This window comes from Lepidochelys kempii, chromosome 10 (assembly GCF_965140265.1).
Source record: "Lepidochelys kempii isolate rLepKem1 chromosome 10, rLepKem1.hap2, whole genome shotgun sequence".
Lineage (NCBI taxonomy): Eukaryota > Metazoa > Chordata > Testudines > Cheloniidae > Lepidochelys > Lepidochelys kempii.
This window is the reverse complement of record NC_133265.1, coordinates 50,770,220-50,793,767: the sequence shown is the minus strand read 5'-3', so window position 1 is coordinate 50,793,767 and position 23,548 is coordinate 50,770,220. Positions and strand designations below refer to the sequence as shown.

Sequence of the window (23,548 nt, the reverse complement as noted above, 5' to 3'; positions counted from 1 at the left end):
TCAGATTTGTCACATAAAAAGAATGGCTTGGGTGTGAGGATCTCCCCCACATCCTCTGCTGTGAAGTGGTAGAGGGTCTCCCTGGTGGACACATCACAAAAAGCCAACGTAACCGTCACTAATGTGTATCCTGGCAGGACGTCTCAACAAGATGTCAAAGACTGAATGGATATGGAGACCTGTCTGGTTTCCTGTCTGTAGAGGTAGTTACTCTAGCTGTGGGAAGAGGCTCATTAGTGGAAGCCTCACCTGCTGCTTCTTATGCTCTTCCCATTCTGTGGATAAACAGAAGTCTCCTCAATTCTGCACCTTTCTCCAGCATTAAATTCACAGGCACTGTACTCTCTAGAAATAGGTGAGTCGCTACCTGGCAATTAAATTGACCAAACCTCATTGACTCTCTTTTTCTCGTTAGTTGGCTGTAAACACAAAGGGACCCTTTAAATTAAGTAGCTTGGCAGCCAGCATAAAAGCAATTTGGATGGACGATAAGGACAAGAAGATAATCAAGCTGTCCTTAAATGTTGCTTCAGACCTGCAGGGCAATAGCAGGAAGTGGAGCTGGAGTGGTTTTTCAGATAAGAGACGCCAGTGAAAAGGGCCAAAAATACAAAGATAAACTAAATCAGTTAAGACTCAATATTGTCCCTTAGCAATATTGCTAATTGCCTTTAAGTTCCCAGCCATTGCCCTGGGTTAACCTTGTCTCACTAATTCCAATGTCATAGTTATCTCTAGAAATTGAGTCTGTGTCTTCAAATTAACAATGTTAGGTAAATAGAATACGTATAAGTAATAGCTAGATTATTATTTGTTTTTATTTTCTTTCTTGATCTTCTGTTTATTTTATTGTCTATTCTGCTTGGGACTCAGTTGGATTCAATAAATCCATTCCTTCCCTCATTATTCGTCTGAGTTGATGCCACACTAGTTGGTCAGTGAGACTCTTGATCTCTCATTTTACAGGAAGATTTATCATAAAGATGCTCTAGATTAAATCATGTGAGGCCCTTTATGGGCCTGGATCCTGGAATTCCTTTCAGGACAGGAAGCAGGGTTGTTGCATTACTGTGACAATGTGAGTGGAGGCTATGCATGAGCAATAGTACATTTCAGGCTCCCTGCACTCTGCTCCCTATATGTAAGGGGATGGTTGCCCCCTTACTAACATTCAGTGGGGGTGTTTTGGTTGGTTAGCTCCGGGTGCTAAAAGGGGAAGGGTCAATGGGAAATCAGGACCCTGAGACTGACAGTCCCCAGGAACAATGGAGAGAGGTCAGTGCTCCAGGTCAGCCTGAAGGACAGGGCGGGTAGGCTAATCAGGGAGTCAGGAGGCCACAGGGGTCCCATCGTCCTCTGTGTGAGCTGGAATTGCCTGGGTCAGACAGAGTGGGACCAACCTAAGGAGAAAGCAAGGGCCCAAGCTGAGCTGCGGAGCAGAACCATGCCAGATCCAGAGGGGCCAGAAAAGCAGCCCAGGAAGCAGGTCAGAGTTGGGAGCAGAGTCACAGAAGCAGCCCAGGGAGAGAGCAGATCCTGTGCTGGGAGCAGAGCTGCAGCCACAGAGCCAGGTGTGGTGAGCAACTGTGGCCAGCCAAGGGGGGACCCTGGGCAAAGGGCCCAGCGCAGAAAGACACCGCCAGCCAAGGGTCCTTGCAGGCCAGACTGGGAGGGGGATCTTAACCTGATGGGGGGGTGCTGACGCTGGGAAGAAGGGTCCCACCACCCAAAGCCTGGAGGTGTGTGGCCACCACCAGAACAAGTGTCCAACCCGCAGCATCCCTGCAGCACAGCCAGGGCCTGAGAAGGAGGCCTGGGACTTACAAGGAACAGACTGTGAACTGCCCTAGCATTCCAGAGACACTGTTTGTAATGTTCCCTGCCACAGAGCAAGGTGATGTGTTTTCCTTTACCTTTCCCATTTTTCCTTATTATTTTTAAAATTAATTGTTGATTTAAATAACTTGCATTTGCTTTAAATTGTATGTAATGATCAGTGGGTCAGGGAAGTGCCCAGTGCAGAGAGAGTACCCCGGAGTGGGGACACCCTAGCCCCTGTCCTAGGTGACCGCAGCAGGGTTGGGGGGTTGACCTCCGGAATCCTGGGCCCTGCCTTGTTGGGGTTACGAGGACTCTGCCAGACAGGAGAGTGGAAGGGGAGTCCTCAAGGGCAGGGAGGCTTCTGGGTAAAGGAAGTGGGAACAAGGACTAAGATCTTTTTGCTATCCCACCTCACCGGGGTAGTGCAGAAGCCAGGAAAGTTCCCCACAATAGTGGGACCATTCCCCCGCTTATATATAGGGTATGTCTACAGTGCAAATTAAGGTATAATTGTGGGGTAGGTAGGCATACCCAAACTAGATTTAATCTTGATAGCATGGGTAATGATGGCAGCGAAGACTCGGTGGTATGGGCTACCACCTCACTACATGCCTGCTGCTGACCCTGGGTATATACTCAGGTTGTTAGCCTATGCTGGGGTTCATGCCACTGTGTCTTCACTACTGTTGGTATGGGAGCTAGTTAAATTAGAGCTAAAGCAGGTATACCATACAATTGAACTGTAATTTACTGAGTAGCTGTACCCTAAGACCATGTCTACACTAGGAAAGGGTGTTTTTTTAACATATGTTAACTTATGTTAAGATCTTATGTAGAGGATGCAGTTTAATTTGTGAAGTGGTCAAGGCAAACTGCAGGAATTCTCCAGCTAACACATATGGAAACTACAGCTTGTCTTCTCTTCCCTAAGATCTTAACGTGTCATCTAAGCTGTTAAAAACACCTCTTTTTCTCGTGTAGATATTGCCTAAGAGTTTGTCCGCACTAGTGTTTTTGACTGTTATGTTATCTAATGCAAATCAATTGGCAATCATTTACCTGTTTGTATGGTCAGGTCTGGATACTCCACAAATATTTGTGGTTTACCTTATCCTGAGCTCTAGGAATAAATGTCTGTGGAGTGTTCAGGCTAGCTAATTTTATCTGTCTGTGCATTTATACCTTGTTCATCACCACAGTGTCTGACAAAAGGAGAACACACTGCTTTACTCCTACACAAACCCATAGTATGGCCTTGTTTCATTTGCACCCGGCCATTCAGATATATTGGGTGGAAGAGAGAACCAGACTGATCATGAGACAATAGTGACATCAAAGTGATTGGGGGCGAGGGTGGGCAGGGGGGAAGTTGTTTTGTTCCAGAAGTTGTGAAAAGCCTTGTGTCCTTATATAAGCTTCAGAGGCAGTTGTTGAGAGCCTCTCCAGTAGTACAGCAGGCTGTGTCAAGAAGGTGGACGTCTGCATCTGGGCTAAATATCACCAAGTGTAGGCACTTTAGCAAATTTAGAACAGATATCCTACTGCATGAAGGAGAAGGAAGAGCCTTTGGATAGGATTCCTTCCACACTTAGTTATATCATTAGCAATATAGTATGTCTAAGCTTTATGGGTCCGGAGCACCCCTCCCTGTGAGCAGATGTGGGCATGTGTGTCTCTGGTACAGTCTGGATGACAGGGAGGGGCAGTGGCTTTGCTGCACATACCTTCCCTCTGTTGGAGCATATGGAAGTCTCCCTGGCATGGCTGGGCCTCTAAAGACAGAAGGGCAAAGATCCTGGAGGACTTCTGCCAAGAAATCCCTGAAGGTGGCGCTAATGCTCCTAAAAAGCACCATTAACTCTCTTAGGAAGCATCTGTCCCTATAGAAGAAGTGGTTGGAGCTGAGCAAATGGCAGTGCTGTGCCTAATCAATTCTTGCTGCCATGTGGGAGGAAGGCCTTGCAGTGGCTCTGGAGGAGCTTGCTAACCCAAGTGATGGTCTGGGATCTATGCACTTACTGTTTACCCTATTGCTCCTGGGTTCTGTGAGGTTTGCAGACCATGCTTCCCCCTATTCTGTGAGTCTGCACCCTTCATTCCTTGTGGGAGGACCATGGGGACTCCCTGAAAGGGAACTCAGTCAATGTCTCCAGATGGAATCTCCTAGCGGAGGGGAACATGGGGCCTACAATCCCTTTGTTTATATTAGAATATCTGTTGGGTAAGGAATTCCGTATCTTCAAACGCATGCATTCATGCAGCTTCCTATTACTTCCATCGGTGTCTTTCTGCTTCCTGTCTTATATCAAAATTAGAAATATATGTCACTTTCCAACTTCAGAGTACTTTATAATTAATCACTAGTTCATCATTACAAAAACCATGGCAGGTCACTCCTATGCCCATTTTACAGCTAGGGGGACTGAGGCAGAGTTCAAGACATAACCCTATTTATGGGCCAGATGCTTTTCCCACTGCAGTCAATAACAAAACCTCCATTGCCTTTATTGGTGCAGCATCCAGTCCTAGAATAGCTCTTAGGCATTGTGTACAAACCCCACCTGGGCAACAAGGGGTTAAGGTCTTACCTTGGATCTAGGCAGCCCTACCCTGCCATACCTATAGGATATGCTCCAACTGGAGGAGGAGTTAAAAGGCTGGGGAACAGCTATTTTGGGGCAGACCAAGGAAGAGAGCAGAAAGAAGGCAGAAATTTCTCCCTAAGATAACTGCCCAAAGGTCCCTCCCTGAGGGAAGGGAGGACCTGCCACAGAGACAGCCTGAGAGGAAAGCATTTCACTCTCCCCCTCATATGAGCTTTGGACTTTGGTAATTCCCTTAGGTTTTTTGTTTGGACTACCCCAGCAGGGGAAAGCCCCTTGGGCTGAGCTGGCACAGGAAGGTGGCCATACCATGGGAGAAGGCAGTTGCCGCCTGAGAAAGGGAGATACCATGCTGCATGCCACCACCAGAAGGTGCTTTGTGGGGGTGAATGGGCAGCCTTCATGCCGCCTTAACCCAGATGGTGACTTGGGACAATCGCGGGGGGGAGACAGGAAGTGGCCCAGGGAGGGCAGCCTTAAGCTGCCTCCGCTGTCAGATCAGACTGATAGCCCTCAAAGGGCCTTAGGTCGGAGCCCGGTGGAGTGGGAGGGCCCTGGGCTCCCCTACCAACAACCCCTCTGCAGGACATAGGCCTTAGCCCTGAACACTAGGTGACACTACCTGACCAATCAACCCCTGAGTGAGGACCACCATAGGCACATATTTAATTTTAAGAATGTGCTTGAACTCCATTTAAGTTAAAGCTCATGCAAAAGTTAAGCATATATCTAATTGCTGTCCTAAATAGGGATTAGGTAAGTCCTTTCCTAAGTGATTTGGTCTAGACCCCATAGAGATTCAGAGCTCTTGGACAGGAGTTCCTGGCCCTCACTTCTGTGCTCAGACCATACCACATTTTTTCACTGTACACAGCAAAAGATAATTTATCATTATACACATTATGGAGAAGATCATCATGTGCTGTAAATTGGTGTGGCTCTAATGAAGTTGATGGAACTATGCCAGATTGTGTCAGCTAAGGATCTGGCTCTGTATTTTTCAGTACTTTATAGTTTAGGAATGAAGAGATCTCCTTTTGCCTGAATAAAGGTTACACTTACACATTCTGAATATTGCATGATGGACAAATAGATAATAAAACATATGTATCTTCCCATGTCACTTATGATTATATAAACCATATAATAACAGAGACAGTCATGCTAATACAATCTATCACCTACAGAGCGTGCTACCTCTTCAAAGTTCTGTACAAATAGTAATGAATGAAAAAGCACATCTTATTCAAACTTACCACACTGATTAGCTGTGCCAGGGAAACCAGCAGTTCTATAGATACCAACTGTGAGGAGTTGACAGCAGGGCGAATTAACTTATTATACCTGGCAGGGCTCAGTAGGTGGTTCATTAGCTTCTCCTCAGCATCTGCTGCGTCGCTTCCTGTAAAACAGCACAGAACAGGATCCCAACATGAAGAAGAGATTACATTATGAGGAGAGCATTGCAGCGCAGAATCCTCATCCAAATCAAATAAGAAAAGCTCTAGATTTTTGAAAGATTCTAACCGAATGTGAAACAGAAGGATCTGGGTTTATTATGAAAGCCTTTTGGGACAAATTCTGCTCTACTGAAGTCAGCTTTGTTGGGCAAGACATAAATCAAGGCAGAATTTACTCCTTTGCTTTTCATGTTAAAACTGGAAACTCTTCATCAGTGCAGCACCAAAGCAATAGGTACTCTGTGTTATGGTGTGAAATAGAAATTGGAAGTCCTTTTTCTTGTTTTAGGAAGAGATTTCTGAAGACCCAGAAGACAGATGTCCAATCCCATTTGTGACTTGAAAATCTCCCCTTTAACTGTCCTAGAAGATGAAGGAGGAATCCCAGGCACATGTATGGTAGGAAAAGTGTGCGCTATTTATAGGGAAGAGCCTGGGGATAAACTTTAGAAAGGTTTTCAAATGATTAAAGAGCACTATATATTTCTGGTTCTAGACTATTTTGATGAAGTATAGCAGAATCAAAAGCACTATTCTAGACTTGGGCCTTCTGACAGTTGGAAACCATAACTGAGATATGGAGTAGCCATAATATTAACACTTTAAATTCTAGGTGACCAATTATTTAAGTGACTTGTGAAATATAACATCTGAGAGATTCCAGGTTATCAAGTAATCCAGAACATTTTCTATTAGTTGAAGTAGTCTATGGCACAACTCCAGAGATAATGAAATCCGTTATTAGGCTCTTGCTTATGTTCTCGAAGCTCCCAGTGTTGTCCTCTGCAAACTACTGTTGACAACATAATAGATTAAGAAGCAAATTCTGCTCTGAGTTACATGAGTGTAAATCTGGAGAAACTCCATTGACTTCAGTGGTATAACCCTGAGCAGAATTTGGGCCTTATTGATCAACACTGTTGCTGTTAGAGACCCCAGCAGCTTCTCATAGGGATACAAATCCTCCACAGGAAGCAGGAAATTTATATAAGGGCTAGATTATTTTCCTAGTTAAAATGGTAAATGTAGAGTAACTCTGAACTGGTGTGACTCCACTGACTGACGTAAATGGAGTTACTTTCTGATTTATACTGGTGTGAATGAGAAGACATTCTGGTCCAGGGGATAGAAATATCAGTAATTTAAATATCTTCTCCTCTTTCAAATAAGCAAGTAACTCTATCCCCAAAAAATCTGGGGAGAGGGGGAGATAATCTGACGCTGGGTAATATTTATCTCCTTTACACCCTCTTCACGTACATTCCCAATATTCCTAAAAACATAGTCATTGCAAAGCAGTTATGTGCAGTAAAAGCCATTAAGCATTACAAATATTTCACATTTATAATACATTAGGGTAGCATGCTCAATACACTGTAGCATGTCAGTAAGACTCAAAGAGGACCAGTCATCAGAAAGCTTGTATCCAATAATCCTCCAAGTGGTTGAATTGCTTATATCTGAAGAGTTGCTTAATTTGACCTAGAACTGGGCTAAAATCTCTTGAGAACAGGCTTTCTCTTGAGAATCGTGGTACTTTTGGATTATGCCCAGGTTAGAAATGCTACAAGAAGAGCCTCTCAGTATTTTTGCTTCTGATTTAAATGAGGAAAATGTAGGATATAGCCACCCAAACACTTTCACATCTCAGAGCAGGATCTGTTAAACCTTTCTGGAGAGGTTGAGGTGAATATTAGCATTGCTCATTCCCTTAAGAACCAGCATCTAGCAAGGCATTGATAGCATAGCAAATTTACACAATGCGTGACAGAAATGTATACCATCTCTCTCTGCAAATATGTCCATGGTGCACACTCACGAGCTTAGCCTCACACCTTTAATTACTTTATTGACATTTCCATGGGAGAAGATAAGATATACAACAAGCAGTGATCAGTGCCTGTGTTTGAAAAGACGAAGCTAAGCAAAATGCAAAGTATTCACTTTGCATATTTTCCACTGTGAAAAGAGAGAGATTTGTGAAATTTTACAAAAGCAAAAATTGCATAAATATCCACATCCTCTGCTCACAACATTCTTTTTGCCAGTAAAAAAAAAATTATTCAGATCCAACCTGATTGGCATTGAGCCAAAGAGAAAAAATCTCTGGTAAGCCATGAGTCTTCTAGGGCAGTGTTCTTTCCATGCCTCAGATCCTACTTTGCCAGTCTGGTGAGTCACTGACACCCAGATGGGGTTGGTAGAGTGTTGTGTGATGTCTTTTCAGCCAGTGGACTGCCTAAGATGACATTGCAGTCTCAAGCATTGGAATTCCCAACAGTCAGTGGTGTTGACAGCAACAAGGTGTTTCATACAGGCACTATATTTTTCACTCTGAAAATCCAGTGAAAAGTTGGTTTCTTCATCAAGTAGGATTTTTTTTCACAGAGCCCTAAGAAAAAGAAATTATATCTCCTGTTGGTGATTTGTGTAGCCTCTGGTAATTTTAAGGCGTAATAGCTATAAAAAGACAAGATCCCAAATTATCTTCACATTTACGTCGTTGCTACCACATTGAAGATGTACCTTAGTAAGCGAGAGGACAGTTTGGCTCATGGGACATGTGGGTATGTAAGTTAGGGCTCACATATGGGCCATCGATTTGACACGGTAGTCACTACAATCGGGTGATGGGGCATTCAAGAGCCAACTTGAGTATCCATATGCAGTATGTTGACAGTGTGCACATTTTATTCATCTTTATATTCGGCTCACAGTATGCCTGAACTAGGAATGCCATGTAAGCATACTTTTGAACATGTCCATTTGGATAGGAGAGCCAGCTTAGATTTGAATTCAAGGCAGATGCTACATATTGCATAGGATCTTAAAGATCATTGAAAAAAAGTGAAGATTTCCCCTGCCCTTTAGAAAAAGCTCTGCTTGACATTTAACATCTTGCTTACTTTATGAGCTAGAAGTGCCACTTTGAGATGATGTCTGTTGCAATGACCACTCAGTGTGTGTTCTGTAGCTCTCCAGCTCTGAAAATACTATCATAACAAGAGACAACCATGTGATCAATTACCAAATGTGATCAAAATAATTCAGACTGAATTGCTCAGGTCAAGAATTTCCAGACAAGTAGCAGCCAGGTGGGAAAAGATTTTTATTTACTGTTGAGTTATTACTCTGTATGTCATGGTATCCATTTCTACAGAAATGCATAGGATAAGTGTAACAATCATTCAAAATGTTTCGCGAGACCTCGTTATCTAATGCAGATGGTAAAAAGCTGAGCTAGCAGTTCATTCCTGTGTCTGTCTCTTTACTCTCAGTCACAGCAGCAAGAGTAACAAATGCAAGCCCTATACTATTTCACCAAAATGGAAAATTGAAAACATACGTCAAAATTGTTAGTATGCTGCCCTTTCATCCGTTACTCCAGTGCATGCTGGGACAGCTTCAAGTGGGTAGGGAAAGGATGTGACTTGTTCTCATCCAGAAGAGCGTTGATGTTCCACTGCTGTTCTTAAAGAGCTCAGATTATAACATGCAATAATAAAGCTGTTTTTTCTTGTTGATTACTATTAATGAACTATTACATATAACATCACCTCTTTGGCAACAAATCACAGTTCTCTCCTTTCTTCTTGTGGAAGTGATGGGCTGGTACCACTGGTGTTTCTCTTCCCTAGGGCTGAATTACATATTCTGGCAATTGACTGCTCTCTGGGTAGACACAGAATAATAAAGTTAATGAAGAAGATGATGATGATGATCATACCTAGCCTTTCTACAGCATGTTTCAGTTGAGTGAAACTCCTATTGATTTCAGTGAGAATTGCACTGAAATGACACACTCAAGGTCAAAGACTGAGTCAGTAACAGAACAAAAGCCAACATACTATCTGGAAATAGGTGCAGGATCCTTGACACTCCTTCTACCCACTCCTCCCCATGTCAACTCTAACCCCTAGCTCATGCTCCAGCCTGGGAACTGTATAGAAAAGTAGCATTTTCTTCTTTTGAATGTCAAAAAGTTTGTTCAGTTTGCCTCTTTTCCTCATTATTAATAGCTGCCTGTTCCTAGCTGCTGATATTCACAAAGTCCTGCAGTGAAAAATTCCACCAAGTTTATTGTACTGTGATTAATTTCACTGCTGGGATGCTTTCAGAGTAATTTTTCTGTCATGCAAATGTTGTCTTTGGTGTTTTTTCTAATATGTTATGGACACGAAAGGCCAGATTCTGCCCTTCAGTAAGGCCCCTGAGCTTCTCTGGCACTACAAGAGAGCTGTAAAGTTGCACTAAACTGGCAGCTGAAATTTCTCTGAAATAGAGGAGTACACCTCAGCTGGTGTAGAGCTGGTGTAACTTCCTTTGCATCAGCCCCCCTCCCAGACTGCCAGCTGGTGTATGGGCTGGGCTTAGAATATGTGGCTAGAGTGCCGATTCTCCAGTGATCCCCAACCAGTGTAATTTAGACTGCTCTAAGCTACACCAGGGCCAGACTGGTCCTTGGCAGCCCCAGCAATTGGTAAGCACAAAGGTGGCTTTAAGCCGCCTTGCCCCCTCTCCTCATCCTTTTCTCTGGAGAAGCTGAGGATCTAACCCAAAGAATATTGCATACTCCACTACCTTATGCCTAGAATTGCCACTCAGTGAGGTTTTGTAATGAGACAGAAAACAAACTGTGTCTTTCAGTGACACCATTCAGATCTTTCCATCCTGAGACTCATTTGAGAGTCACAAAGCACTTAGCTAGCTTTTCATTTTTTATATTCTATGAAGTTGGTGAAATTCAGTTCAAATAAATCAGTGGGATTTAAGCGCTTATTTAAACTAAGCATGTGTTTTGAGTGTTTTGCTGAATCAGCATCTCAATCCTGACCTACAGCACCGGTGCTGCCTCTGTTCAGGGACTCTCTTGAGCAAAGACTGTCAATTGTATGGTTTCAGAGTAGCAGCCCTGTTAGTCTGTATTCACAAAAAGAAAAGGAGGACTTGTGACACCTTAGAGACTAACAAATTTGTTTGAGCATAAGCTTTCGTGAGCTACAGCTCACTTCATCGGATGCATTCAGAGGAAAATACAGTGGGGAGATTTATATACACAGAGAACATGAAATAATGGGTGTTACCATACACACTGTAAGGAGAGTGATCACTTAAGATGAGCTGTTACTGAGGAACAGTGGTGGGAGGGGGGGAATAAACATGGGGAAATAGTTTTACTTTGTGTAATGACCCATCCACTCCCAGTCTCTATTCAAGCCTAAATTAATTGTATCCAGTTTGCAAATTAATTCCAATTCACCAGTCTCTTGTTGGAGTCTGTTTCTGAAGTTTTTTTTGTTGAAGAATTGTCAGTTTTACGTCTCTAATCGAGTGACCAGAGAGATTGAAGTGTTCTCTGACTGGTTTTTGAATGTTATAATTGTATGGTGGATACATGGTAGGAGAAGACTGCCACATTTATTTTGAACAGTCATGGCTTGAACCCAGGGCTCTATTCCTGAAATACACTAACCTACTGATACTAACAGTGTGTATCTGCATCAGCCGTAAAGACTATGGGCTTTTGGTCCATCAGAAGCAGCAGGGCAGCATAGATAGATTATGCTGAGGCTGTTCTATTTCCTATGAATCCAAGCAACTCTAATATGTTACAGTGGAGGCTGTCTCTTTGCGCCAGATGCCTTTTTCCCATTGACTACAGTGGTGCAGGATTGCACCAGAATACTGTATAAAGTGGATGTTTCATGTTGCAACTTTTGTTATTTCCTCGTATGCTCCAGAAAGAGAATTGTAATGTCCACATTTGAAATCGGTATTCAGCTTTAACACTTCTGATCACACCCTTCTCACAAGCCTTTCTGTGAGCATTGGTTTTAGACAATCTTCAGTTAGAATATCTTGAAACCTGTGTTTTCTTTCTCCCATGTGAGAGATCTACTTAAGAATTGTTCTTATGTGATGAATCACCAGAAAAAAATAAGATAACTGTAGCTCTGCACATCAGAACAGACGCCACAAAAATGTTCCAAATTATTTGAAAAGTTTTGCAGGCCAGTGCTTCTGGGTGGCTGTTTTTGTTTTGTTTTCAGTCAAAAAACATAGTACCATATGAGATTTTAATATCATATTCATACTAGCTGTGGCATTTCTAAATCCAAATCTGTCTCATCAAAGGCCAAACAAGATAGAATTGTGCTGATCCATGCTGAACTCTGGGCTTGCTTTCTTTTCTTTTCTATTCTATCTTCTCATTAACATAGAGTAAAAATATCTATATAGTGAAGAAAGTGAGAAATACTACAGACCCAGAGTGATTAATTTTAATTGTGTGTTTATTAGAGGTGATGTCTTGAGGTAGTTGAAAAGAGTATCTCTGCTTAAACACAAAGATGTTTTAAAATCAGTGAGGTAACTTCAATGTATAAATAGTCTCAGCAACAAATCCAGTGCTCTAGCTTCTTTGTATAAGAAAGCCAGATAGAAATGGAGTGCAGTTTGGTATGAATTAAATGGAGCTGAGTGACCCCTGCTAACAAATTTCAGTGAATATATCTTTGTTAATTCTCTGTATTAGTGTTCACACCCCTGCCTGAGATTATTCTAGCAAATGAGTTTACTCCCTGCGATATCTGCTGGAATGGCCAATGGTAAATTAATACTGCAGAATATTTGCAGAAGGTGAATTTTGAATTTGTGTTCATGAGTATTCTCCATTTGAAATCTGATTCTAAACCTTATCTGCATCCAAGTAGGAAACCAAAACATCCCATGGGACTTGAGTCCAATCAGAACAGCTCATGTTTGGAATATCAAATATTTGCAATGAATTGTTCACAAATGAGTTACAGACTAAGAATTATTTTGAGAAAGTCTTATGCAAATATTTTCAAATAATGTGTACATTTAAGAAACTATCAGCTGCTCTTGGGCAAGTCACAAGCAAGGTAATGAGAAGGAACTCTTTGAATAAATGATTCTTATCCATTCATATCTAGCTTTAAATGACAATTCATCATCATTCAGATGCACAGATAGGATGCCACTAGATGTCACCAGCGCATTGACTTAAAGATTCCAGGATGAAACTATGCCTGCAAGTAGTGTCTAAAAATTATTTTTGTTCCTGAGCCGGTTTTATAATCTACTTTCTGTTTGCCAAACTACATATTAATTGGATGGCACCTAATGAAAGCAAAATAGCCAAGTGGACAAGGTCCTATATATTTCACAATGTCAGTGGCAATGTATTTCAAACTTTTTCTTTTTTTAAGTGCTTCTTTCCTTGACAAAATGTTTTCCAAATGGCAGTAACCAACAAAAATGTTGCATTTGAGTAGACAGATGCTTTTGGACAAACGATTGTAACAAGAATAATCAAGCAGCTCTAATTAGGAGGTGTACATATTTTTTTCACATACTGAAAACAGAAATGGGAAAAACAGTTAGGGCCAGATCCTCAGCTGGTGCAAATTGTCATAACAGCAGTGGACACGCTACAGTACAATGAAAGAAAATCCAAACTGGTATGTAACTTACAATATACCTTTCAGCAGCAAGGTTTCTTTCCACAGCTCATTTGCTACGACAAATTCCTTCCACCATATTTTGCATTTCATACTAAAAGAAACAAAATCATATGTTTTATTAAAGCATCAGTGTAAAGTTTCTCTTTTACATGATCTAGCATTTAATAATGTAAAATGAGATTGAAATAGCTACTCACCACCTTCAACAGCTGGTCACTTTGAGAACATCACAACAAACATGTTGGATCGATTTCCACAGAATGAAGTAAGGAGTAAAGTTGGCAGCTACAGTTGAGTGCCCTGTGAACACCTAAACTGCAAAACTAAACATAAATCACATTTCCTTTGTTTTCCTGACTTTTGAGACCTTTTAACAAATGTTGAATCATATTTAGAAATGGCATATTGTTCTATGTGTAGACTAACTTCTTTTGTTTTTCTTTCCTTCCCCCTGCAAAATGACTAAATGGACCATGGTAACTTGCCAGATTCTCTCCTACTGTCAGGGAAGAGAAATAAGAATGTTCCATTGTCTCCTCTTACATTATTTACTGACATTGTTATTACTTCTCAAAATATTCTATGTAAAATTATTTATTTATGTAAAATCCATTGCTGTTGCATTATAGTGTGGTATAGTATTAATGCCGGTTGTTCCAATACAGAGTAGCATCTAATGGAGCCTCATTTTAAAGTTCGTTTTAATTTCCAATAAAAAATTAATGCAAAGCAATAGCAAATATTTACAGGGCTCAAAGCTTGTCGTCTTAATTTCTTTTTTTGTTAAATCTAAACTAGGCCTCACTCTTCAAATATTATGTTTCAAAACAGATTTTTTTTAAACTACATTTTATGAATAAAGTAAGAAAATGTTGGGTGCAGAAATAACAATGATCAGAAGGGAAGGTTAGTCATTTGGGAATCAGACTTTCATTTCTACCACCACCACTAAACTAATACTCTTGCCTGATTTTTGTGTCTATGTGTTGGCTAAATTCTGTATATGAAAATAGGGATAGGCTATAGGAAATGGTCTTAATATATGATTGAATACTTTAACATATATTTACATAAACTTATTTGAAACAATATTTAAATACTATTAATCAAGTATTTAGGTAACAAGAAATCTGGGAAATAAATCAGAAAGCATAAGGAAATATTTGCCTTGTTCTTGTAGAATCAGTTGTGCATTCATCAGTTGTGCAATACATTATTTGAAGCCACGCTTCTCTCCTTACTATTTACAGTCACTCTAAACACATCCCCATCACTATCATAGGTGATCCAGGCGGCATTTACAGGAATATTCTTCCATGATCATAGTTTCCTACTGACTTTGGCTTTTATTGAGTTATGTTAAATCCAGGCTACCATTGCTACATCCTGGTTTCATTAATACTACACAAGACAAAACAGCACTAAAATAACAGATTTCATGCATCTTTCTGATGACTGTAAACTATCCCCCTGGAAGTTAGAGACATTTTGAAATCAATAACCCCATTGCTCCCTCCTCTTCCCTGAATGCCACAATTGTTCTACAAACTCTATCCAAAAAGACACTCACCGTTAAAAGAAAAAGAAACCACTACAAAGAGAAAGAACCTCTGTGTATTCCTCATGGCAATAACAAGAGGATGTGAATTAGTGTTCTTCAGTCGAGACTGCTGAGGATAGGCGCAGCTGTCTGGGTTGCACAGGCATGAGAGATAAAAGCAAACCTGAGCCTTGGAGATATTAACTCTCTGGAAAGATAGAGACAGTAGGACCCAGCAGATCTGATCTGCAAAGTGGAGCTTTCATGAGCATGGGGATCCCTCCCCCTTTGAAGCTGTTTAAAGAACCAGAGCAAAAGCATGTGAAAAGAAGAAACATAATGTGCTAATATGAAAAAAGCAAGAGGGGAGTATAACGGCCAGTAAATAAACAAGGTCTGTAATATATAATAGCAAGAATTATGCATTTGTCTAATATTTAAATAGCTTTCTCATTAGTGGATGCATTGGAGTTGGCAGGGGATGGCTGGGAAAGAGCTAGAGATAACTGTGTTCCAGAAGCCCAGCTAATGAAACTCACATAAGTGAATTAAGGCCCAAATATTAGGATCACTTTTTGCATTAGTGGAAAAGTTGGTCATCTACCACCAACCTATTTCCTCTCCAAAACCCAGACGGTACGTGTTCTGTTTCAGCTAGATCTCTGAAAGCCCAAGGAAGTTTCAGGAGGCGCATGCATTGTGCTTAACATTAATAGGAATTGTAAAAGGGAGGTTAAATCAGCCCAGTGAGAAATAATAGTACCAATAATAAAGACACTGTTGAGAGGTAGTAGGGGAAGTCAGGAGAACTCTGTGCCGGTCATTGTTACTGTTTGGAGAGTTCACATCTGGTAACAGTATATAAAGGGGAGAAAATGTTATGTATTGTGGAGTTACAGTGAAGAGTCATGAATCAGAGAGTGGGGGAAGGAGAGCTCACCTACCCTTTAAGGACAGAGAGAATGAACGATAGATTATTGTTCTCTAATTATTGCCCAGAAGTCCAAAAGTATTGCTCAATTTTTGTGCCTCTTAATCTATTTTAATTGCTAAACTTCTTACATGTATAGAAGGTAACTTTGTGCATGTCTTAAAGCTTGTATAAGGAGCTTTGAGGATAAAAAGCTCTATATATGTACCAAGAATTACTGTTGTGTTAATGTCCATATCCTCCAAAAGTAGTCACTTGTAATGCGTCTCCTCTTATCTAGATCCTCAGCTATGCCTTGGTAATCTGTTGTTATTTACATTACAGTAATGTCAAGAGGCCAAATCAGGGATCGGGGCCTCATTATGCTATGTTCTACACTGTAATAAGTTGTTATATCACTCTCCTACTTTCTCTCTCCTTTTTATTCCCTGTACGTTGTGTCTAAGTTTAACTGATTTGAGCAGGAGTTAGTAAATGCAATTTGTACTTCAAGAACACTGTAGGGAGTTTAGAGAAGGACACTGAGAAGAGAAAGACAGGATGGAGGAGCTGTGAATTTATCTATGTCTGAGTGGATAAAAAAGCCACTGCAAGCCAAGTGATTGCATTTTAATCCTACTTTTTGCAATCAAAATATAACACTGTCCTTCCTTGCCCCTTTCCTGCAGCCTTCAATTAAGCTCTTCCTTACAGTTCTAGATATTATTTCCACCAGAAGACCAGCCCTTTGTGCAAGTTGTAACCCATACCATGTGTCCCAAATGGATTTCTCATACCGTACCCCTCCACTTCACATTACCTATCAAAACATGCATTCAGACTGGTATATTTTATTGTTCTGTGTGTGAAAGGCTGTGTTAGAGGCCTGTGAATCATATGGTTCCTACATCTCTGATCTTATCTGGCAATCATGGCTTTAGTAATATTTAGGGAACTGTGCTCAAGACAGCTGTGTCAGCCTTGCCATTCTCTTCAGCTTTTGAGGTTGTAGCGGAGCAAAGTGTCACTCTGCTGGGAGAAAAACACAAATGTTTGTTTTATTTTTATCCTCTCTGCTTCTGGCCCTCTTCTCCCTAAAGGAAAGACCTCCATCTGCCAACTGAATATAGCTCTGGGCTTTGGCAGCAGTCGTATTAGTAATGGATCTGTGGACCCTGGAGTCATCTTGCATCATCTCTGCACCTAAATCCTTCCTGCAGACAGTTCACACAGAATATTATATTACTTCATTGGTTTATGTGATACCACAGAATGAGCGATCTGTGCTGAACAATCAACAGGTCCATATTGTGAAGAGCTTACAGTCTAAAGCCATGAGAAAGCAGGGGACATATCAGAACAAACATAGAGTAGATATGGCCATGCTAGCTCGAATACTTCAGAGTGGATGGGTCAGAATAGGGTGAATGTGAGTGGTCCAGAGTAGTCGAAGGATTCCTAATCTCTCACTGACTGGGCTACTGCTCCATAGCTGGCGGAGCTGGAATCAGATAAGGAAAGCAGAGAACAGGCAGACAGATTTTATTCTGTTGTGTTCTGTTCCTTACTTTGCCACTAAAATCTTGTGTGACCCTGAGGACAAGTCATTTAAACTCTCTGTGCATCATTTTAGCCATATGTACATTGATTCCCCACTGGGATGTTGTGGGGCTTTCGTAGTGTGTATTGAGCCTTGAGATCCTGAGATGAAAGGCCTTTCTACCAGACATTTTAGTATCCAGTATTGTGGAGTCACATACTAATGTTCTGCACAAGCAGTGAAGATTGGAGGGAAGAAATCTATCCATTTAATTGACCTAACTGCAGAGATCTGACCTGCATTCTTTCCACCCCCAAAACTTCTTTTGATTTCAGTGGACAGTTTGAATACATAAGGAATTCAGGATCACAATGTGCCCAAGAATTGAACAAGGTGATCTTGGCAGATTTATCACTGTGTTTTCAGGCTGCCACTTGCATTACTTAAGAACAAGCCACAGATATTGAAGCTAGCTGAGCAGAAGCAGCCTGAGGCATAGCTGGCATCCCTAATGAGACTGGTACAGATACAAGAAGAACACCGCAAAAAGAAATTGCTTCCAAGTGAAAAAAACACCATTTCCCTCCAGTAGTCATAATGTTGAACTGAAATTTAGATTTTAGTGTGTGGTTAAGGTGAATTGAAGAAAAACTTCAGATTGGCTTGGTAAATATTTGAACTAGCAAAATGGCTATCACTTTACTGCTGAAAATTGCTACAGAAAAATGTCTAATGGGAAAGTAAATATATCAATATTTGCATTTCTGTAGCACCTTCCATCTGAGCGAACATTAATTAATTAATTAAACCTGGGTCAATGCTCATCTAATCAAAGTCAAGGGATATTTTCCTCAGCTCTGTGTGACCAAATGGAGGGGTCTCCCACGATCTTAAATAGACTTTCTCTTGTGGGTGGAGACCCCCTCCTTTCTCCTTTGCAAAGTCCAGCTCCAAGATGGAGTTCTGGAGTCACCTGAGCAAATCACATGTCCATGCATGACTCACAGTTTTACAGGCAGAAGCCATTGGCCACATGGTATCTTGAATGGCTCTAGGAAGACTTCTTATGTGGATTGGAGCATTCCAAGATGCATTGTTGCTTAAGTGCTTCTTGACTGGGCACTTAATTTTACGAATTTCTTTCTCCAGTAACTGACCAAATGCTTTACTAAGGTTATTTAGTAATCAAGCCAGTACATGGCCAATATTCATAACTTTGAATACAAAAATGATACATGCATACAAATAGGATAAATAGATTCAGTAGATCATAACCTTTGCATAGATATGTTACATGGCATATGTAGCATAGAACATATTCCAGTTATGTCATATATATTCATAAGCATATTTCCATAAAGCCTTATGGGGGGCACTGTCACAGAGGCAACCTAGTGACAGAGGATGTGGAAAAAGCTAATGTACTCAATGCTTTTTTTTGCCTCTGTCTTCACGAACAAGGTCACCTCCCAGACTACTGCACTGGGCAGCACAGCATGGGGAGGAGGTGACCAGCCCTCTGTGGAGAAAGAAGTGGTTTGGGACTATTTAGAAAAGCTGGACAAGCACAAGTCCATGGGGCCGGATGCACGGCATCCAAGGGTGCCAGAGGAGTTGGCGCATGTGATTGCAGAACCATTGGCCATTATCTTTGAAAACTTATGGTGATTGGGGGAGGTCCCAGATGACTGGAAAAAGGCTAATGTAGTGCTCATCTTTAAAAAAGGGAAGGAGGAGGATCCAGGGAACTGCAGGCCAGTCAGCCTCACCTCAGTCCCTGGAAAAATCATGGAGCAAGTCCTCAAGGAATCAATTCTGAAGCACTTAAAGGAGAGGAAAGTGATCAGGAACAGTCAGCATGGATTCACCAAGGGCAAGTCATACCTAACTAACCTAATTGCCTTCTATGATGAGATAACTGGCTCCGTGGATGAGGAGAAAGCAGTGAACATGTTATTCTTTGACTTGAGCAAAGCTTTTGATACAGTCTCCCACAGTATTCTTGCCAGCAAGTTAAAGAAGTATGGGCTGGATGAATGGACTATAAAGGGGATAGAAAGCTGGCTAGATCGTCGAGCTCAACAGGCAAGTTTGCAGATGACACTAAACTGGGAGGAGAGGTAGATACGCTGGAGGGTAGGGATAGGACACAGAGGGACCTAGACAAATTAGAGGATTGGGCCAAAAGAAATCTGATGAGGTTCAACAAAGACAAGTGCAGAGTCCTGCACTTAGGACAGAAGACTCCCATGCACCGCTACAGACTAGGTACCGAATGGCTAGGCAGCAGTTCTGCAGAAAAGGACCTAGGGGTTACAGTGGATGAGAAGCTGGATATAAGTCAACAGTGTGCCCTTGTTGCCAAGAAGGCTAATGGCATTTTGGGCTGTATAAGTAGGGGCACTGCCAGCAGATCGAGGGACGTGATCGTTCCCCTCTATTTGACATTGGTGAGGCCTCATCTGGAGTACTGTGACCAGTTTTGGGCCCCACACTACAAGAAGGATGTGGAAAAATTGGAAAGAGTCCAGCGGAGGGCAACAAAAGTGATTAGGGGACTGGAACACATGACTTATGAGGAGAGGCTGAGGGAACTTGGATTGTTTAGTCTGCAGAAGAGAACAATGAGAGGGGATTTGATAGCTGCTTTCAACTACCTGAAAGGGGGTTCCAAAGAGGATGGATCTAGACTGTTCTCAGTGGTAGCAGATGACAGAACAAGGAGTAATGGTATCAAGTTGCAGTGGGGGAGGTTTAGGTTGGACATTAGGAAAAACTTTTTCACTAGGAGGGTGGTGAAGCACTGGAATGTGTTACCTAGGGAGGTGGTGGAATCTCTTTCCTTAGAGGTTTTTAAGGTCAGGCTTGACAAAGCCCAGGTTGGGATTATTTAGTTGGGGATTGGTCCTGCTTTGAGCCACCTGAGGTCCCTTCCAACCCTGATATTCTATGATTAAAATTCAAAATGATCTGGACAAACTGGAGAAATGGTCTGAAGTAAATTGGATAAAATTCAATAAGGACAAATGCAAAGTACTCCACTTAGGAACAATCTGTTACACACAAACAAAATGTGAAATGACTGCCTGGGAAGGAGTACTGCGGAAAGGGATCTGGGGGTCATAGTGGATCACAAGCTAAATATAAGTCAACAGTGTAACACTGTTGCAAAAAAAGCAAACATCATTCTGGGATGTATTAGCAGGAGTATTGTAAGCAAGACACGAGAAGTAATTCTTCTGCTCCACTCCGTGCTGATTAGGCATCGACTGGAATATTGTGTCCAGTTCTGGGTGTCACATTTCAGGAAAGATATGGACAAATTGGAGAACGTCCAGAGAAGAGCAACAAAAATGATTAAAGGTCTAGAAAACATGAACTATGAGGGAAGATTGAAAAAATTGGGTTTGTTTAGTCTGGAGAAGAGAAGACTGGGAGGGGACATAACAGTTTTCAAGTACATAAAAGGTTGTTACAAGGAGGAGGGAGAAAAATTATTCTTCTTAACCTCTGAGGATAGGACAAGAAGCAATGGGCTTAAATTGCAGCAAGGGCAGTTTAGGTTGGACATTAGGAAAAACTTCCTAACTGTCAGAGTGGTTAAGCACTGGAATAAACTGCCTAGGGAGGTTGTGGACTCTCCATCACTGGGGATTTTTAAGAGCAGGTTGGACAAACACCTGTCAGGGATGGTCTAGATAATACTTAGTCCTGCCATGAGTGCAGGGGACTGGATTAGATGGTCTCTCGAGGTCCCTTCCAGTTCTATGATTCAGGCAAGGTATTATGATATCACAGTTCTGCATATGGCAGTGGCAAGTAGATTTCTTGATGCTGCCGAATGTTTAGATAGATATCACTTTTTTGTGGGTCTGAATTATGGTGATGCCTATGAGTAGAAACCTGACACATCACATCATGGATATTCTCCAAAACCACAAAAATGATCTAAAGAACTGCCACAGACAGGAATATAACAGCCTTGTGAAAGACCACAGACAAGTGGAGTTGCACCTGGTCTGAATTTGGCCCAGCTATCTAAATATGAATGTATGTGCTAAATCAGAAAGCATCTGTCTATTAGGAAGCAGTCACAGTTTGAATCTGGGAGTATACAAAGCAGCCCACTCTTCTGGAACAACAAATTCTTTTGCTGGTTAGATTTTTGGAATGTCATAAATCTGATATTCATTTTTGACTAGCAGGTGGGATATGTTTCCATGATATGTGAAAATACGATTGTCAAGTCTCTGACACTTTGATATTTTCCACTATCAAAGCTTTGAGCCTTCAAATTATAGAAGATAACAGGCACTGACAGCTCTCAAATACTAGAGAAGAAGCAGATGTACTTGTATGGAGGCTGAAGATTTTATTAAGATCAATTTTTTCTAGATTCAGTTGTATGGTTCAAGGTCTTTGATCCGGGTCAAAGAGATGAAGTAACCTGTAGCACAGCCCTCAAATACAGCCAGTAGTTGCAGTGACTGGCTGAACAGCACCAGTGTGGAGCTAAAGAATGCATGAAACTGGTTTCCAATATGCGCTCAAAAATGCACGTAATCAAGCAAAAAAGATCTGTGCACAGAACTATGTTTGAGAATCGTATTTGTTGGGATTCCAGAGTGTTGAAGGCTGAGATGAACCACAGCTTGATTCAAAAGGATGGCTCATTATATGCAGCATTTCTTGAATATGCAACTAGGCATGTCGGTTTATATGATGCCTGAAAGGGCTCTGCAACTGGAGGAGCTTTGTTTGGGAAAATGGTTGAAAAGGGATCTGATGATTTAGTCAAGTTAGGTTTCTTGTCTGGGTGCAAGATAGCTGAATCCTATATCATTTGAGAGTCTTTAGTTAATGGTCCTTATGCAAGTGAGAGCTAAAAGTTCCTCCGCTATAAAGATCTATTACTATGACTCTAGCACTAGATTAGAGCTCCTTGGTCAGAGTTCTATCATGTGACCCAGTCTCATTAACGTCCTTGAGATTTTTTCAAAGAAAATGTGTTGTGAAGCTAGAAACAGTAAGACACCTAGAGATGTCCTAATAAATGGACTGACCCTGCTAGATTCTGATTTACCTTCAGCAACCATTGAAGGCAATGGGATTTGCTGGAACTTATCACATCTCAGGACCAGGCACAGAATTTTTGTCCCTAGCATATTTTCCTTGATAAGAATGAAAACTGTCAGACAGGATGCTTTTCCTCCTATTGCCTGTACTGCACATCTGTATCCATCTTTCTCTTCACTAGCATTTGAGGGTCTGTCCAGATCAGTTTGAGTGATCATCCCATTTAGTGAATTAAGTGAGTTTAGAGCTTTCAGGATGATGTTTCATACCAATATATCACCTTGTGAATGACCTCCCTTTTAATAATCCAGATCAATAGAGAACACGCTAATATTTCATGCCATTATGTTTCTATGGCAGAATAACTGTCTTTCATCTGTTGGACCCTAAAGATAGCACCTGTATATCCAAAGCAGATGCACCAGCAGCAAGACCCATCTTTTTATTTCACAGCAACAGACATAACTTTAGAATGCTGCTCTCTCAAATGAAACATTGTGGATAAAATTGGTCCCCATCCAGACAGCTAACACGAGGCCTATGCACCACTTAAGCCTTCAAAATAAAGGTTCGTAGGGACTTAAGTGGTGCATAGGCCTTGTGTTAGCTGTCTGGATGGGCACCAATTTCATTCACATTGCTTCATCCCAGTAGCAGGCAATCATGTTTTTCACAGTTTTAAGTACCACAAAACCAATCTTTATATCCTGAAGAAGCAATCCATGTATGAAGACATGGGACCTGATTCTGCTCTCATTTGCATCAGTTTTACATTGGTGCAGCACCAATGACCTCCATGAAATCACTCCTTATTTACACCACACAGAGTGAAGAAGAATCTAGCCCAACTGGTGAATTAGAGCTCAAAGGGACAATTCTATTAAAACTCTGTGTACAACCCTTAAAGAACAGGACTGAGTTGATGCCAAGAAATTGTTTGAAAGAATATTTAATTTAAAGGTCATGCATTGAAGTTAAAAAAGACAGAATTTCTTTACACAAACATTTAACTATGGATCAAATTGCCAACATCAGCAAGAACAAGATGTGGTGAACACTTTAAGAAATGTTTGAAGATGCAAATATCCAGTGGAGCCATTTGCTAGCTGGA

At 41.3% G+C, this 23,548-nt stretch overlaps 1 protein-coding gene across 1 annotated transcript in view; it reads right to left on the bottom strand.

The window, feature by feature from the left end:
• Positions 1-14,996, bottom strand: part of CHRNB4 (cholinergic receptor nicotinic beta 4 subunit) — a 30,312-nt gene extending 15,316 nt beyond the window's left edge. Inside the window, exons 1-2 of the mRNA XM_073361465.1 lie at positions 14,942-14,996; positions 5,681-5,826 (exon numbers count right to left, since the gene is read on the bottom strand). Coding sequence (XP_073217566.1) covers positions 5,681-5,826; positions 14,942-14,996 — 201 coding nt within the window. The remainder of the gene's footprint in view (positions 1-5,680; positions 5,827-14,941) is intronic.
• Positions 14,997-23,548: the final 8,552 nt, after the last annotated feature.